This window comes from Anastrepha obliqua, chromosome 3 (assembly GCF_027943255.1).
Source record: "Anastrepha obliqua isolate idAnaObli1 chromosome 3, idAnaObli1_1.0, whole genome shotgun sequence".
Lineage (NCBI taxonomy): Eukaryota > Metazoa > Arthropoda > Insecta > Diptera > Tephritidae > Anastrepha > Anastrepha obliqua.
Window position 1 is genome coordinate 126,966,863 of NC_072894.1, and position 15,227 is coordinate 126,982,089.

The 15,227-nt window shown below is 37.5% G+C and overlaps 1 protein-coding gene across 1 annotated transcript; it reads left to right on the forward strand.

Annotated features, from left to right (window-relative positions):
* The first annotated feature begins 1,566 nt into the window (after positions 1-1,566).
* Positions 1,567-11,488, forward strand: LOC129241854 (deformed epidermal autoregulatory factor 1). Its single transcript, XM_054878395.1, has 4 exons — positions 1,567-1,929; positions 2,148-2,817; positions 10,130-10,680; positions 10,836-11,488. The coding sequence occupies exons 1-4, from the start codon at positions 1,801-1,803 to the stop codon at positions 11,007-11,009; spliced, it is 1,524 nt and encodes a 507-aa protein (XP_054734370.1). The 5' UTR covers positions 1,567-1,800; the 3' UTR covers positions 11,010-11,488.
* The last annotated feature ends 3,739 nt before the right edge of the window (positions 11,489-15,227 follow it).

Sequence of the window (15,227 nt, forward strand, 5' to 3'; positions counted from 1 at the left end):
GGTCGAAAAGTTTGGTGTCTAATCGGGACGATCAGAATTAAGGGAAGAGCAGTGTGGCAAAGCACGAATGTTTGTGAAACTACTAGCAAAACAGAGCGAATGAGATACTAAGCCAAAGATATGAATGGGAGATCTTATGACAGCAGTTGCCAGAAAATACGAATTGCCACATCTATTCATTACGGTAGTTGTTAAGAACATGTATATAAGCAGGGGTGCATGCGCACAAAGTAATCAGTCGTAAGTTAAATGTTGAACGTGTAAACATAAAGTAAGGGGATTGAGTGCTGAAATTGAATAACGCAAATTGTGTTGCCATTAATTCGTGGCCAATCCATTGGTCGAACTCAGAGGAATAATTAAGGGATGTTTTATTGGACAAAAACGTAACATTATTTTATTTGCTTACCACTATTTGTTGCAATTGCATTACTTTTCTTTTAATGCCATAGCTACAGTTCAACACTGCGCTCACAATTTATTTAGGAAAATGTTCAATTGAAAAATAATGCATATACAGGGCCCGCCATCTATCGTTACGGATTTGAACTAGGTATTATTTGTCATCTGATTTGACAGAAAATTAGTTTTATTCTTCCGCTGAACGAAAATGGTTGTGTATACGCTCAAAGAACGCTGGGAAATATTGCGACATTACTTTGAAAATGGTAATGTTGCAGAATGTGTACGAAAATTACGTGGGGCAATGGGAAGAAGAAAAGCACCGAATGAAGCGTATGTGCGTTACTTTACGAAAAAAGTAAGAGAAACTGGGTTGCTTATTGACAAACCAACGCGTGACTGACCAAAAACCGCCGTTGGATTATTATCTTTGGGGTGTCGTCAAAGACCAGTGTTAAGCCAACAAACCTGCAACAATTGATGCACTGAAGACCAACATACGCGATGTCATAGCTGAAATACAGCCGCATGCAATCGAAAATGTGTTCAAAAATTGGATCGATCGTATGGGATGGTGCATGGCTAGCCGAGGCAGCCATATGAATGAAGTTGTGTTCCATCAATAACCGAAAGGATTGTACTTCAAAATAAAAACAGTTTGGAAAAATATTGAGTAGTTTCTGTTTTATAGCATTTTTAATTCCGTAGAGTTATATGGTAGACCCGTTATTTGCATACATTTTTTTCCTGACTTTAGTTATTATACCAAACAGAATAGAATGAAATCATTTATATGAGTGGACTTTGAAATGTCGATATTTTATATTATTGTAGTTAAGTGCATAGTTGCAGCCGTAATAAAGCTGAAATTAAACTAGAACATTTTTCCTATTAGAAACTAGTATGGCAGCACAAATCCCTCAAAAATTAGGGTATTTTAACATATTCCCCAATTTTTTTTCCAATTTAAGTTTTATGTGTGCATTGAAATGTTTCAAATCTCCCCCGTTTTAGCGATAATTTACCCAAGTGTATTATCCTATTATATTAATATTTTAGTAAATTAAACTATACATTTTCAGCTCTTTCCAGTCAACACGGCAACAGCTTGGGAAAAAAGGTAACTGGAGAGAAGTCGCTTTCCAACTGTCAAATTTTTGTTTGAGCGGCCACAAATCCAACAAACCTTTTGTTATCAAGAAATGTCATGTTCAGTTAATATTTTCCACAAAATTTTATTTATAAGCAAAATGTGATTTATTGTTTACAAAACTAACGAATAAAAAACTTTGCTAATTAAACTTAACGTTGATTGAACAAAAATCGGTAGAAAGTAGTGGAAGGATCACGGAGTACCACATAAAAGTGGAAGTAGTGTGAAAAAAGTATAGTGCAACGATGGAACAGGTCGATTCTGCTGAGCTACATCTAGGCAGGATACGTGATGTAAAAGACTTGGGTGGTCTCAATGACGAAGCGCGCGACGTCGTTAAGGAAGAGGTGATTTTGGAAAGTTCTGGTCACCAGGTAATTGTAGCAAATTCTTATTAGGGCTGGCGGCGTGGCGTTCCGAACACAAGTTTGCGCGCAGCCCCTTCCCGCGCTCGATACTTATGCACCCCTTTCCCTTGCGTGCAGCCTTCTGTCTTCAACAGCGCAATTGATGTGTACACAATTTTTTCTTTTTTTTCTCTTTTACTTTTGCGTTTGTTAATTATGCGATTTTACAATTAAAAAACCAAAAGCTGGATACCAAGGTTCGAATGGTGACCTCTAATGAGAATAGTGGCGGTAGTGGGGGTGTGGTCTCAGTACCGGTGTCGCTGCCGATAGGCTCAATGATCACTGGAGCCTCCTTTAATGTGATCACACCGGACCAATTGCCGCATTTCAAGCAAATGCTGTGTGTCGACAACGGCTATATATCGAGCAGCCCCGTTGTAGGCAGTATGGGGGGAGATTTGAAGACAATTGTCATACAGCAGACGACTGGTGGAGGAGGTGCTGGTGGAGTAGGAATCAATCATGACGGTTCTGGCAGTAATAATAGTCACGATAGTACTGCGACCAGTGAACATCCGGCCCAAGGAACTGGCTCAGGATGCGGGTCGGGGACTGGAGTTAATTGGGCTGAAACTACGCATATGGAGGTATTTTCTATTCGTTGTAAGACAACCAGCGCAGATTTGTATCGCAGTAAGTTGGGCTCAGGAGGCCGTGGACGTTGCGTTAAATACAAGGATAAATGGTATACGCCCAGCGAATTTGAAAATGTATGTGGACGCGGTTCGAGTAAGGATTGGAAGCGATCCATTAAGTACGGTGGAAAATCGTTGCAATCTTTAATAGATGATGGGATCTTGACACCACACGCTACAAACTGCAGCTGCACCGTTTGTTGCGATGATGAAGCTGGTGAGTACATGAAATTATAGTTTTGTCACAAAAAAGATCATTGGATCAGTCAATCAATTTGTGTAGCGAATTTTCATTTATAGATTCTCTGGGACCGCCTCCTAGAAAAAAAGCATAATTACACTCGTAAGCAGGTTAATTATTCCATTGCTCAACTTGGAATTTTAGTTTTGCAATGCTACTTCAGATCGTGAACTGATGGTATAACATATAAGAGACGATGCCCTTTGAATGATGTGACCGATAATCTGTGTTAGGTTTTGTTCGCAATAAAAGGTTGAGATGATTAAAATTGTGTACAGTGTACTATAGGATGACGTCGCTTTCTACTTTTCTAGCTTTTACATTTTGAATCTCCCTATATAATACCGTTTTGAACGTAAATTACCTTCAATCATTACGTTGATAAAAAATACATCACCGATGCATTCAGTAGTACATATACATTCATGTAGATATACATACATAGAGAATGTACCACATAACGGCGAGAAAAGTCTTAAATTAGGTTGATAAATCAAACAAAGGTATCAGGCAGGATAAAAGCTTTTCTTGGATATACGAGTATGTAAATTAATAGGGAAGTTAACTCTTTGTTCTTAAAATTTTCGAATTAGTATAACATTCCATTATAGTGAACGATTCTTGTTATTTGTGGCAGTCCGGCCAGATTCTGGCTTTATCTAACAGTCTGGCTTCGAGTTTTCCATTAATTTTCTTGGGGAAATTGTTGAAATCACATCTAGCTTGATACTATATTGACATGAGCACGAAACAAGTGTTCGTAAAATCGGTTGTTAACAAGTAGAATTTTACCCATATTCATATTTCAGCGCAGCCGAGTTTGTTTGGGCATAAGGTACCGACGGTGGGTTCTGGGTTTTATTCGCACTACGGACAAAACATCTTTGAAGGATTGCTGTTTCCAGTATAACTTTGAAAAAAAGAGGTTCAATTATCTTAACAAAATATACATAATTTTAATAGTTGTTAATTTTCATTAAGTACTAAGGCTAGCCCAAAAGAGCAACAGGGATTATAAATTTTGTTGTTATTATTGTTGTTTTAACAGTAATGGTAGCCCCGTCAGTGTAGGGCATATCACCGGTCGTCTTCGTCTAGCTCAACTAGGGGTAGGCCCAGGAAACATGCTGTTTCGACAGGTTGGGTCCAGAGGGAGAGGGGTGTTAGATGAGTCGGTTTTTGGGGGCATGTAAAGAGGTGGTTAGTGTCGTGCGGGGTACCTTCACTTGCCGGAATTATAATGCTGATTATAAATTTTGTAAAACATCTTGGTTCTCCTAAGCCAAACAGTGAATGAAAGATTGTCTTATTTAACTGAGATCGGGGATTTATCACGTTAGGTACCCTAATAAGCAAAATTTTTTAAACACTCACCACAGCATAATGGAATAGGCATGATTTTAAAATGTTGCCTAAATCTGGGTGAAGATTTGTCGAGTGCACTAAACGCGGTTTATGTAATACGCTACTCGAAATGTAAGCAAGGCAGGTTCTGTTATTCAGAGTGGTATTCATTATATGATAATTCAATTCGTAAAGAAGGAGTTTTACCTTCAGCATTGAAAAAATAATCTTTCATAATTCCCATAAAAAAGTTATCCCATCGGTTATCCGTAGAAAGCTTCAGGGATATTGGAAATTAATCTGCCACTACAAAACTATTTCAAGCTTTTATAACATATTAGTGGACATATTCAATTTCTCCATCAGTTGTCCGTTATTAGCGCGGGCATTGCAATACAAATTTTAACTATTAATAATTTACTCAAATTTACAACTCGCGTCTCATACAGATTTAGAGAAAATACTCAAACAAGATTTTAGTAAAATATTTAGCAAATTATGTCATCCATTAACTCGATCTCCTCGGTTTCCAACTCGGTATCCTTCGTTGGACTTTGGAAACTGCTGAAACAGGACTTAATGGACCATTTTATCTTTTGCCAAGACTTTAACTGCATTCTTAGAACCTTTGATATATCGGGCTCGGTTTTCGCCATTATGAAAATTATATTCGCTCAATAAATGATTGTTGAAGATTTTACTTTTATGATGATTTGATGTAGTCGACAATTTTAGATCTTGTCATTTAACAAACGTTTGCCTTGATTGGTTCGGTGGCAAATAAAAATGATCTGTACGTCATGCGCACTGTTTGTCGGTTGGGCGGGAGGAGCGCAATCGTTGGATTTAATATTAGAGAAGATTACAGAATCAATACCTATTTTATTATTTGTTATGTGGTTTCTTTAGCTTTAGCTTTTTTGAACTTTTAGTAATTTAAAAAGATATAGTCAGTTTTAATAATAGCATACAGTATAAATTTATTTTGGGGTAGTGCGCTGTTTCCTTAATATCATCTACTAGCAATCTTCTAAATGCGGTAATGTTCTTTTAATTTCTTATCACTTGGTAATTTATTAAATAGTTTCAGACAGTTGTAAATTAAAGCATTTCTTCTTCTAACCGAAAGTTCTCACAACAGCGTGTATGTGCGTGACTTTTCGGTAGGACCCCAGATTGAAACCCATTGTGGACATGAAACACCAAATGAGAAACAAGTATTTTTCTAATAGTGGCCGCACCTCGGTGGGCAATGACAAACCCCAGAGTGTATTTTTGCTATTAAAAAGCTCCTTATAATAAATCCATCTGCCGTTGCCAGCATAAAACTGCAGGTTCTTACATTTGTACAACATCAAGACGCGCACCACAAATTGTAGCATTTTATAAATCTCTCATCATGCCCACCCCTTTAAGATTGGACGATAACAGCACTTGTTGCGACGACAATTAGAACGTTCGAGAGCAAGAGATTAATGAAGCATTGCACGTTTGCGACGGCGATTATTGAACGATAAGCTGTATGAGCTGTATGCAGACATCGATACAGGTCATGTCATACGAATATATACCGACGCACCGGCTATGAAAGTTTTCGGTACGATGCCCAAAGGTGATAGTAGAGGAGGAAAAGGGCTCTATTTCTTTGGAATGAATGAATGAGGTTCGCACTTCAACCTATTGGCCTTTTGTGCTCTTTTCCTTTGGAAAGAGTTGGCATTTCTAACGGACGTCGGTTAGCGAAAGAAACTACTGGCGCACTTTGTTGAACTCGGAAAAATCACTAAGGCGGTTACTGTGCCAATCAAGAAGAAGAAAATAATATATACATATTCTTATATTTAAATTATTATTTACCGGAAGCGACTTCCCTGACAAATTGGGTCGACTTCCCTGACAAATTGGGTCACGTTTCCACGGCAGTCGGTTCTACGTTAACGAAACGACCCGGATTTATATCCGGCCAAGGATTGCCACTCCAGCACCATTCCCCGTATGTAAGTATGGGGAATGTTGATGCTGCTACAACAACAACAACAACAAATTGGGTCACCGACATACCAAACGTATGCCCTGCACTTGAAGGCACCCCGCGCGGCACTAACCACCTTTTCACATGCCCCATCAAACCCACTCATTTAACACTCCTCTTCCTCTGGACTCAACTTGTCGAAACAGCTAGTTTCCTGGGCTTACCTTCAGATGAGATAGACGAAGTCGACCGGTGAATTACACTACACTGACAGGGTTTAGACAACAAATTGGGGTAGTCAGAAAGTACCCGGTTCGCTCACTATCATGGGAAAGGTGGAACTCAAAATTTAACATTATCGAATGGTTTTTAAATGTTTAAACATAAAAAAATTAGAGATATATACGAAGTTCAGAGAGATGCGGTATTAACTGCCTAAAAATGGCACCATGTCCCTTGAGAGATTGCCTCCAGAGGACTATCTCCTTTAATCTGATTTCACTTTGATCAGTGGAAATAACTGTTCAGTTGATGGGAAGTAAATGTAAAACAACATAAAGGGCAGCACTGAGACAAGTTCTATCAGGCCAGTCCATAAGTTCGTGCGTATTTTACCCATAATTTCACTTTTGTACGATTTTTGCATACAAAAAATTATTCGCGGAATATAACGGAACTATTTATATTTTCTTTGATATATTGTGCATTCAACAAGTGATTTTAATCGCGGATAGAAGTACGTCTTATTAAAAAATAAAATGGAATCTTCGAACGCTTACACGAGGCATATTTTGTAATTTTTTTTATAAAAGTGGTAAAAATGCAACAACTGCTGCTGCATAAATAAACACTGTTCACGGAGAGGATACCGTGAGTGTAGGGACTGCGCAAAAGTGGTTTTCAAAATTCCGAAGTGGTAACTGTGTTGTGGAGGATACCCCGCGCGCTGGTTGTCCTGAAGTCTTTAACTCCGACGCCTTGCTCGAACTCGTGGAAGCTGAGCCAAATTTGACAGTCGATATGATAGCTCAGAGGTTAAATTCATCGCATGGAACAGTTCACAGGCACCTGGTTCAGTTGGGAAAGGTTTCAAAGCTGGGGAAATGGGTCCCGCATAGACTTTCCGTCGCCAACCTTCAGCAGAGAGTGAATCTCTGTTCTCAGGTGCTGCAACGGCTTTAAAATAAAAGTTTTTCGAACCGTATCGTTACTGGTGATAAAAAATTGGTCCTTTACAATAGTTCTGTTCGCAAACGTCAATGGTTAGATGAAGATGAAACACCAGAACCGACCCCTAGAGATGGCCTTTCACCCCAAAAGGATTCTCCTGTATATTTGGTAGGATATGGCCGGTATTGTTTATTATGAACTTCTGGAACCAAACCAGACGATAACTGCTGATTATTATTCCCACCAGCTATCAAACCTGAATGCGGTACTTAAAAAAAATCGACCGTCTTTAGCGAATAGCATCCACCATACTCCCCGGATATTGCAGCTTGTGATTATCACCTTTTCCGTGGACTTCAATCCCATATGAGTAACAAGAACTACTCCTCAAAAGAAGCTATAAAAAGGGATATCGAAGCGTATTTTGGCTCCAAGGACAAACAATTTTTTTGAGCAGGGAATTAAACATCTTTTGAAGTGAAAACTTCTTTAGAATCGTTGGGAGTGATTTGAGGCTCGATGAAACGAAAAAGCGACACTCTTGGCTACGAAGCGTTATATGTTGATATACGTATATGTGTGTGGCTGGGTACTGCTGAGCCACGCTAGTATGTATACTACACTGCCTATTACTTGCTTTGGTGTTTAGTTCAAGCGTCATACGTATGTATGTTTGCATGTATGCTAGTACGTATGTGTGCGCGCCTGCGTATTACGGAGCCACGGTGAACGAGAAGGCATTATGTATACCTATACTCCACTACCTAATACTTGCTTAGACCAAGCGTGACTGTGTGTATGTTAGTACGTCTGTGTAATATACGCGTTACGACGCTCATAATACCAACCGCGTGTGCTGTATTGCGTCCGTATTTTTAAATTTTTTGTAAATATTTTCATTTTTAAATATTTACCGCAATTGCAGGCGGTGTTGCAATATACCACAATCAAAATGACGGTGCTCGTATTGTAACTCCACAGATAGATCTGAATGCACAGCAACTAGAATCACTGTCTGTTCAGCTTTCTAAAGTGGGAGAAATATGTGCATGCGAAACCAGATTGAGCAATGGAAAAACAATTTTAATTGAGGCAATTTATATTTCACCGAATCAATGAATAAATAGCATCACGGAATTCATTCACAAAAATTTAATAAAGTATACACTAGAAGTATCGCGGATATTTAGAAAAGATTACGATAAAGTTCCAATCATTTTAAGTGGCGATTTTAACGTAAATTTTGCATTGGACACAGCGGTTCAATTGACTTTCTCAATACAACATTCAATTTAAAAATGTGTAACAATCGCACTGAATCGACAACACGATCAAAAACAACAATTGACGCGGTATTTCAAAGATATGTTGACAACATCGAAACCAAAGCATTTGTATCATATTTTAGCTATCATAAGCCACTCGTATCATTTGTTGAAATTGAAAACATTGAGGATGAATAATAATAAAATGAAGAAAATAAAATATGAACTTTATAGCAATATTATAATGAACCTATAATTATCCCGCTCCTAATGCTGCTTTCGTCTCATTCTCTCTCAGTTTGTTTTACGGAAGGTTTCACTTCTATCGCGTTTAACCGTTAGACTGGAATTTTTTTATTAATTTTAAAATCATCTTTAAAAAACGCACGAGCTTATGGACTGACCCGATATATGCTTTGTTAACTTTGTTTTTTGTTTTTGCTTAGTAGGGTTGTTTGTACAAAAATGTTATAGAATAACAGAAAATTTAAACTTTTTTATTCCAAAAACGGCTTTATAACTTAAAGAAATTTTAACAGTGTGTTACAGTCACAAATATTTTGTCAGGTACGCTACACCCTTTATTAGGAATTTGGTCGAGCTTCTCGAATTACTTGTGTAGTGCGTCTTAATCTTTGCTTAGAATCGAGCAAAATATATTTTCATAGTCGCCTAAAATATTGTTGCATTAGAACTAAACTTTTTAAGATTGGTAGCTTTTTTTAAATACAAAGAGTTGACAAATGGCTCATAATTAAATACCAAAAAATTAAAGGTTCACTACACAATATAGAAATATTTTTCCCAGGAAATGTAACATCGCAAAATTTCATGCCATTTAAAACTTTGATGAATAATATGGCGTGTGAAAAACTAGAATGCAAATATTAGTTTGGGGAAAAATAAATACATTATTTTCTCGGCAGATGGCTTTAGTGATCGATATCTCACAAAGTATCGACCGAACAATTTAAAGTTTATGCTCGTTGTCAAGGTGACATTTCACATTAAACATTTGTCTTTTGCTGTTTTTGTTTGTACCATTCAGTTGTGAGTTACCGAGTGTTAATAATGAAAGTCAACAAAGAGAAAATTCGGTACCTTTTACAGTTTTTCTTTCATAAAGGCGAAAATGCAAGCCAGGCCGCTAAAATTGTGAACGGTGTTTATGGTGCCGATACTGTAACAGCTAATTATGTGCAATTTTGGTTTCGTCGATTTCGTTCAGGCATTTTTGATATTAAAGATGCACCTCGCACAGGCAGGCCCGTCGTTGAAAATGCCGATAAAATCAAAGAAATAATCGAAGTTGATCGGCATGCTAGTAGTCGTAGCATCGCCCGGGAGCTAAAGATCGACCATAAAACCGTTTTAAACCATTTGCGCAAAATAAAAAACAAAAGTAATGGATTTCTTTTTCCCCAAACTAAATTATTTAAATTTTTAAAAACTTTCTAATATAGACTTAGATTTATGTTTGGTATAAGAAAATATGTTAATACCAATTTCTATTAATGTAATATATTTTTGTCTTTAGCATCCGGCCCAGTTCGTTTATTTACTCCATACAAACGCCGGAAGCGAAACCAGACAGATCTTGATGTCGATTCAGTACCGAAGCGAAAGCGTAACAACAACCCAAATAACAGTAATAATAATGCGGAACCGCCACCGACTGCAACTGTAGTTGATGAAAACAATATCTTCTTGACTGAAGATAATATTACATCAAAGGACGAACCATGGCCCACATTGAATGACAGTCTCGACACATCGACCGAATTGGTTGATCAAACTCAAATAAATCCCTATGATCGCGAGACATACGTAGTCAATATAAATGACACTAGTTCTATTGCTTTGCTGGACAATAGCCAAGCAATGAAAAATCTGGAGAATGTTTATTGCACAATGGTGAAGGCCACAAATGATTTCAAACGGATTCTGACCGATTTAAAAAATTCATATGATCGAAAGATTGAAATTCTTCAGAAGGAACGCGATGCTGCAGTGGCCGCCATGCGAAACCTTGAAGATCCAAATATTTCCGGTTCTTTGCATGGCAACGAAATAATTTCAGCAAAGAAGGTAAAATATTGTATAATTAAAAAGAATGACTTGCTTATTTAAAATTTTTTGCTCTAATGCTGGTATTTCTCATTTTTTACAACTTCTACCTAAATTATACCAATTTGGACTCGTGACTCCGCTGCCAACTAAAAATACATATTTTCTACGTTCAGTGTGCTAATTGCAACAGAGAAGCTTTAGCCGAATGCTCGCTATGTCGAAAGACTCCATATTGCTCTGAATTCTGTCAACGAAAAGATTGGAACGCTCATCAAGTGGAATGTACAAGGAATCCTGCTCAGACAACAACTCAACAGATCATGCTCTTGGTGGATGAGCAGTCCTAAGCGAACTGTACATAATAAAGTATACATATTTTAATTCTTTAAACATTTGAAAATGATAAAAGAATTTAATAGCTGAAAACCGGAGAAAGAAAAGCTAATTAATAATAAATAAAAAAATTTATTTAAACCGCAACACGAAGTAAAGTGAAAGCCAACATCCAAAAAGGGAAAGATACAACAAAAACAAACAAGTAAAAACAATTGCATAATACATATTCGTCTATGTATACATTTTCATTAGTTTCTAAGCACATAGTTAAACTTTTAACATTTTATTATTTTATGGATAAAACTGCCGTTACAACATCTAATAAAGATTTCAAAATCAAATTCGTATACATAAGTGTAGAGAAAAAACAAAAACAAAAAAATAATAATGTGTTTTGTTCATGGCACTTGAAATCTTTAAATTTGGGTGTGTAATGGTTCAAATTATTAAATTGGAAATAAATACCCTAGACGCGATTTTGTATTATAAATTTTTGGGTATTAATATATTTAGGTAAGTACGTAAGTAAGTAAAAATATATTTTAAATGAATTAATACCTATATCTGTGTTCGACCATTACAAAATCTTACCTCCCTTCTGGCTAAGTGAAATGTTGGGGGATCTTGTTTGAAAGCTTATTTCTCTCCTAAAATCAAGTTTGGTTTCTGATATTCCAAATTATTTAAGATTTCCTACTACGCATGTCAGTTTGGGTTTTAGTATAACATAGAATATCCAATGGTTAATCAAGTCGATTAATTACAAATTGGAAAATCTATATATTCATGCTTCTGGTATAAGGGCGTCTGTATATCTCTAAAAATTTGTCTTATGCACTACTACACCATTCATTCGATTGCGATGAAGTTTTGGTGTTGTAGGGATGGTTTGTAAGTTTATATTGGAGGTGGCGCTGGAGTCTATATATTTGTATAAATAGTATGTATGGCCCGTTTTTTTTACAAAAATAAAATTACGCGAATAGTCAGGTAGAAATTAATAAAAAACGTGCTTATGGCCAAATTTATTTTGTAAGAAATACTTTTCCATGTGAACATGTGCAAGAAAATTCTCAACATCGTATGTAAAAAAAAAATGTTAAAAATCAATGCGATTTTCGAGCGACTTCACACTTACTTACATACGTACATACATTTCAGCGATGAGGTTGATGTTGAAAAATGTAGGAATACGGTAATAGAGTATCTCACTAAGGTCTTCAATCTGTCTATGGTCACTATTATAGCCCGTGTCAAGTGGAAAGTAGAAAATTGGCTTCCACAAAGGGCATAGTCTTACCATAGCACTTAACAAAACAAATATACCGAGACGCAATCCGCTCCTGCGGAATATCCGTCCTAGCAGAGTTAGATCTGGCAAGGCTTTCGGCATAGTTAGCCATTCGACAACAGGAATAAAAAGGTGATCAGCAAATTTTCTGTGTGGTTGTTTGTCAGTAAAACTTCAAGCGCATTTCCGGACAGAGAAGAAGTAATGCAGTGTGGTGTCCTTTCACCCTCGAAGCTTCCTCAACCACCAGAGGGAGTTTCCTTAATCTCATACGCAGACAATTGTTTAATATTGGCGCCCGGCAATGACATCGATGCTTGTGTTCAAAAGTAAACGCTTATCTCCAATTTTTCCCGCTTCTTTACTGCGAGGAACCTACAACTTTCCCCATTACATCCACGACACAGACAAAGAATATCAAACTCCCACTGAAAGAGAAAATTTACAGTTGCGGCTGTAAGCAATCAAAAATTACTCGAAAGTTTGCTCAACTTGGCGCATACAACTACCATCGCTACTAAAGTCCTAAACCTTAAGTCGCTAGTCAGTAGCACTTGGGACAAAAATATAGAAACTTTTCTAGTGACATTTAAGACAATTGGCCAGTAGGTTTAAAATTATGCTGCGCCCATTTGGACACCGAAACTAGCGATGTGCAGTGGATGAAACTACAGGTACGCCAAAATACTGCGCCCGAGACAACGATGAGCTCCTGATGACGCCTATCCAACAGGGAATGGACAGTAAAAGTAGGCAAAAGGAAGAGTTCCCAAGGCATCAGAAGACAAAACAGTTACAAATACATATCATTACAGTACTCGTATGGTTGAAGCTCAATTTTGAATGCGAGCTTTAAGGGGGGAAATGTACTGTTGCCACGTATTCCAATGATTCAAACAGATTTGCTGTTTGCCGTTTCTGGTGCGACTTACCCAAGGACAATCGCTGTGAGTGTTTGGGCTCGATTTAGAGAATTACCACTTTTCACATGGGCAACTATATGTGGACAACTCAGGCGAAAAGGCAAAAAATGTCGTATATCCATCCACCAGTGCTCGAATAAATCAAAGGACATAATTAAACGACCCTGGGTGCTCTTTGATACTATTACGAAACCCATAATTAAAACTAAAAGTTAAGAGCTCTAACCGCAGATATATAAAGATTATGCCAGTTTACAAGAAAAATTTACCTCGATGAAAGTTATTTCAAGGAAATTTCAGTTTTTTGCAGAGCCATTTCTTCTTTCTTTGGAGCGAAGAGTGGCGAACAAGGCGAAACATTCAATCAGGGAAACAGGCAATTCAAAAGCTGTATGAAGGGTTTTGGGATGAATGTATGGTGGAGTATCACTGCTGGATGCGAATTTGGGAAGACTCAACGCAACACAAACGAACAAGCTTTTATGAGAAATCTTATTCTAACCCTATGCGTTTCCATTAAATCGTTAAACAGTTAGACAAAATTCCAGAACATAGATAAAGCACATAAAGTATTAAGCGGCAAGACTACGATAATAACGGGTGATCAATCATGAGGTGCTTTTTTCAATAGTTAAAAAAAAAACAAAAATGTAAATTATGTTCAAAACCTTTTTTTATCATTTGAAAGGACATTCTTTGACATTTACTTTTTAAATATGACTTCATTCAAATGTTGGCCCCAACTACGCTTAAGTTGGTCCATTCTGAAGGTCCAATTTTCAATCACTCGTTCGAGCATTTCGACTGGTATGTCGTAAATAACACGCGTAATGTTGGCTTCCAGAGCTTCAATCGTAGCTGGTTTATCAGCATAGACCTTGGACTTCACGAATCCCCAAAGAAAAAAGTCCAAAGGTGTGATATCACAAGATCTTGGTGGCCAACTCACAGGTCCTAAACGTGAAATCAGCTGCTCTCCGAAATGACTTCTCAATAAAGTCATTGTTTCACGAGCTGTATGGCAAGTGGCTCCGTCTTGTTGAAACCAAATGTCGTACAGATCATTAGATTCAATTTCAGGTAGCAAAAAGTCCGATATCATGGTACGGTAGCGAGCACCATTCACAGTTACGTTGCGGCCATCATCATTTTTGAAAAAATATGGACCGATGATTCCACCAGCCATAAACCACACCAGACCGTTGTTTTCTCTGGGTGTAAAGGTAGCTATTGAACCTGTTCTGGTTGCTCTTCATCCCAAATACGGCAATTTTGCTTATTGACGTAACCATTGAGCCAGAAATGCGCCTCATCGCTGAACAAAATTTTGCTCGAAAACAGCGGATCTTCTTCAATCTTTTCAAGAGCCCAATCAGCAAAACGGTGACGTGCAGGAAGGTCATTTGGCTTTAGTTCTTGTACGAGCTGTATTTTTTATGCTTTTAAATGAAGATCCTTCCGTAAAATTGACCAAGTTGTTCCATACGACAGTCCAAGTTGCTGAGAACGGTGCCGAATCGATTCATCGCGGTTTTCACGTACACTCTCTGCTACTGCCGCTATATTCTCAATGCTTCTTGCTGGACGTGGTCTATTCGGTCGAGAATTATCCACCAATGAATATTCGGATTCAAATTTGTTGATGATATGTCGAATAGTGTTTAAGGCAGGCCGATTATGTTGTCCATAATGCGATCTAAGCGCACGAAAAACATTTGCCACAGAACGCTGATTTTCATAATACAGTTGAACAATTTGTAGACGTTGTTGCGGTGTGAGTCTTTCCATGATGAAATGCCAAACGCTGCTCAACAAATCCACGATGACAGTTTGCCACAACTCGCGCGCGATCTTTAAAAAAAACGCAAATGAAAAAAACTCCTCTTAATTGATCACCCGTTATTTTCAAAACCTTTTTTTCTTCTGTTCTGTTTAATTTTGAATTAAATGTTCTATTTTTGGTTTTTTTCTCTCCAAACAGTTTGTTTTAAAACTATTGGTACACATCTTCTTTA

Excerpts from the sequence above, each read along its gene's own strand:
- LOC129241854 (XM_054878395.1), top strand. The coding sequence starts at position 1,801 with ATGGAACAGGTCGATTCTGCTGAGCTACATCTAGGCAGGATACGTGAT. Across the intron at positions 1,930-2,147 it reads TGGAAAGTTCTGGTCACCAG|CTGGATACCAAGGTTCGAAT; the intron begins GTAATTGTAGCA and ends AAAAACCAAAAG. Across the intron at positions 10,681-10,835 it reads AAATAATTTCAGCAAAGAAG|TGTGCTAATTGCAACAGAGA; the intron begins GTAAAATATTGT and ends TTCTACGTTCAG.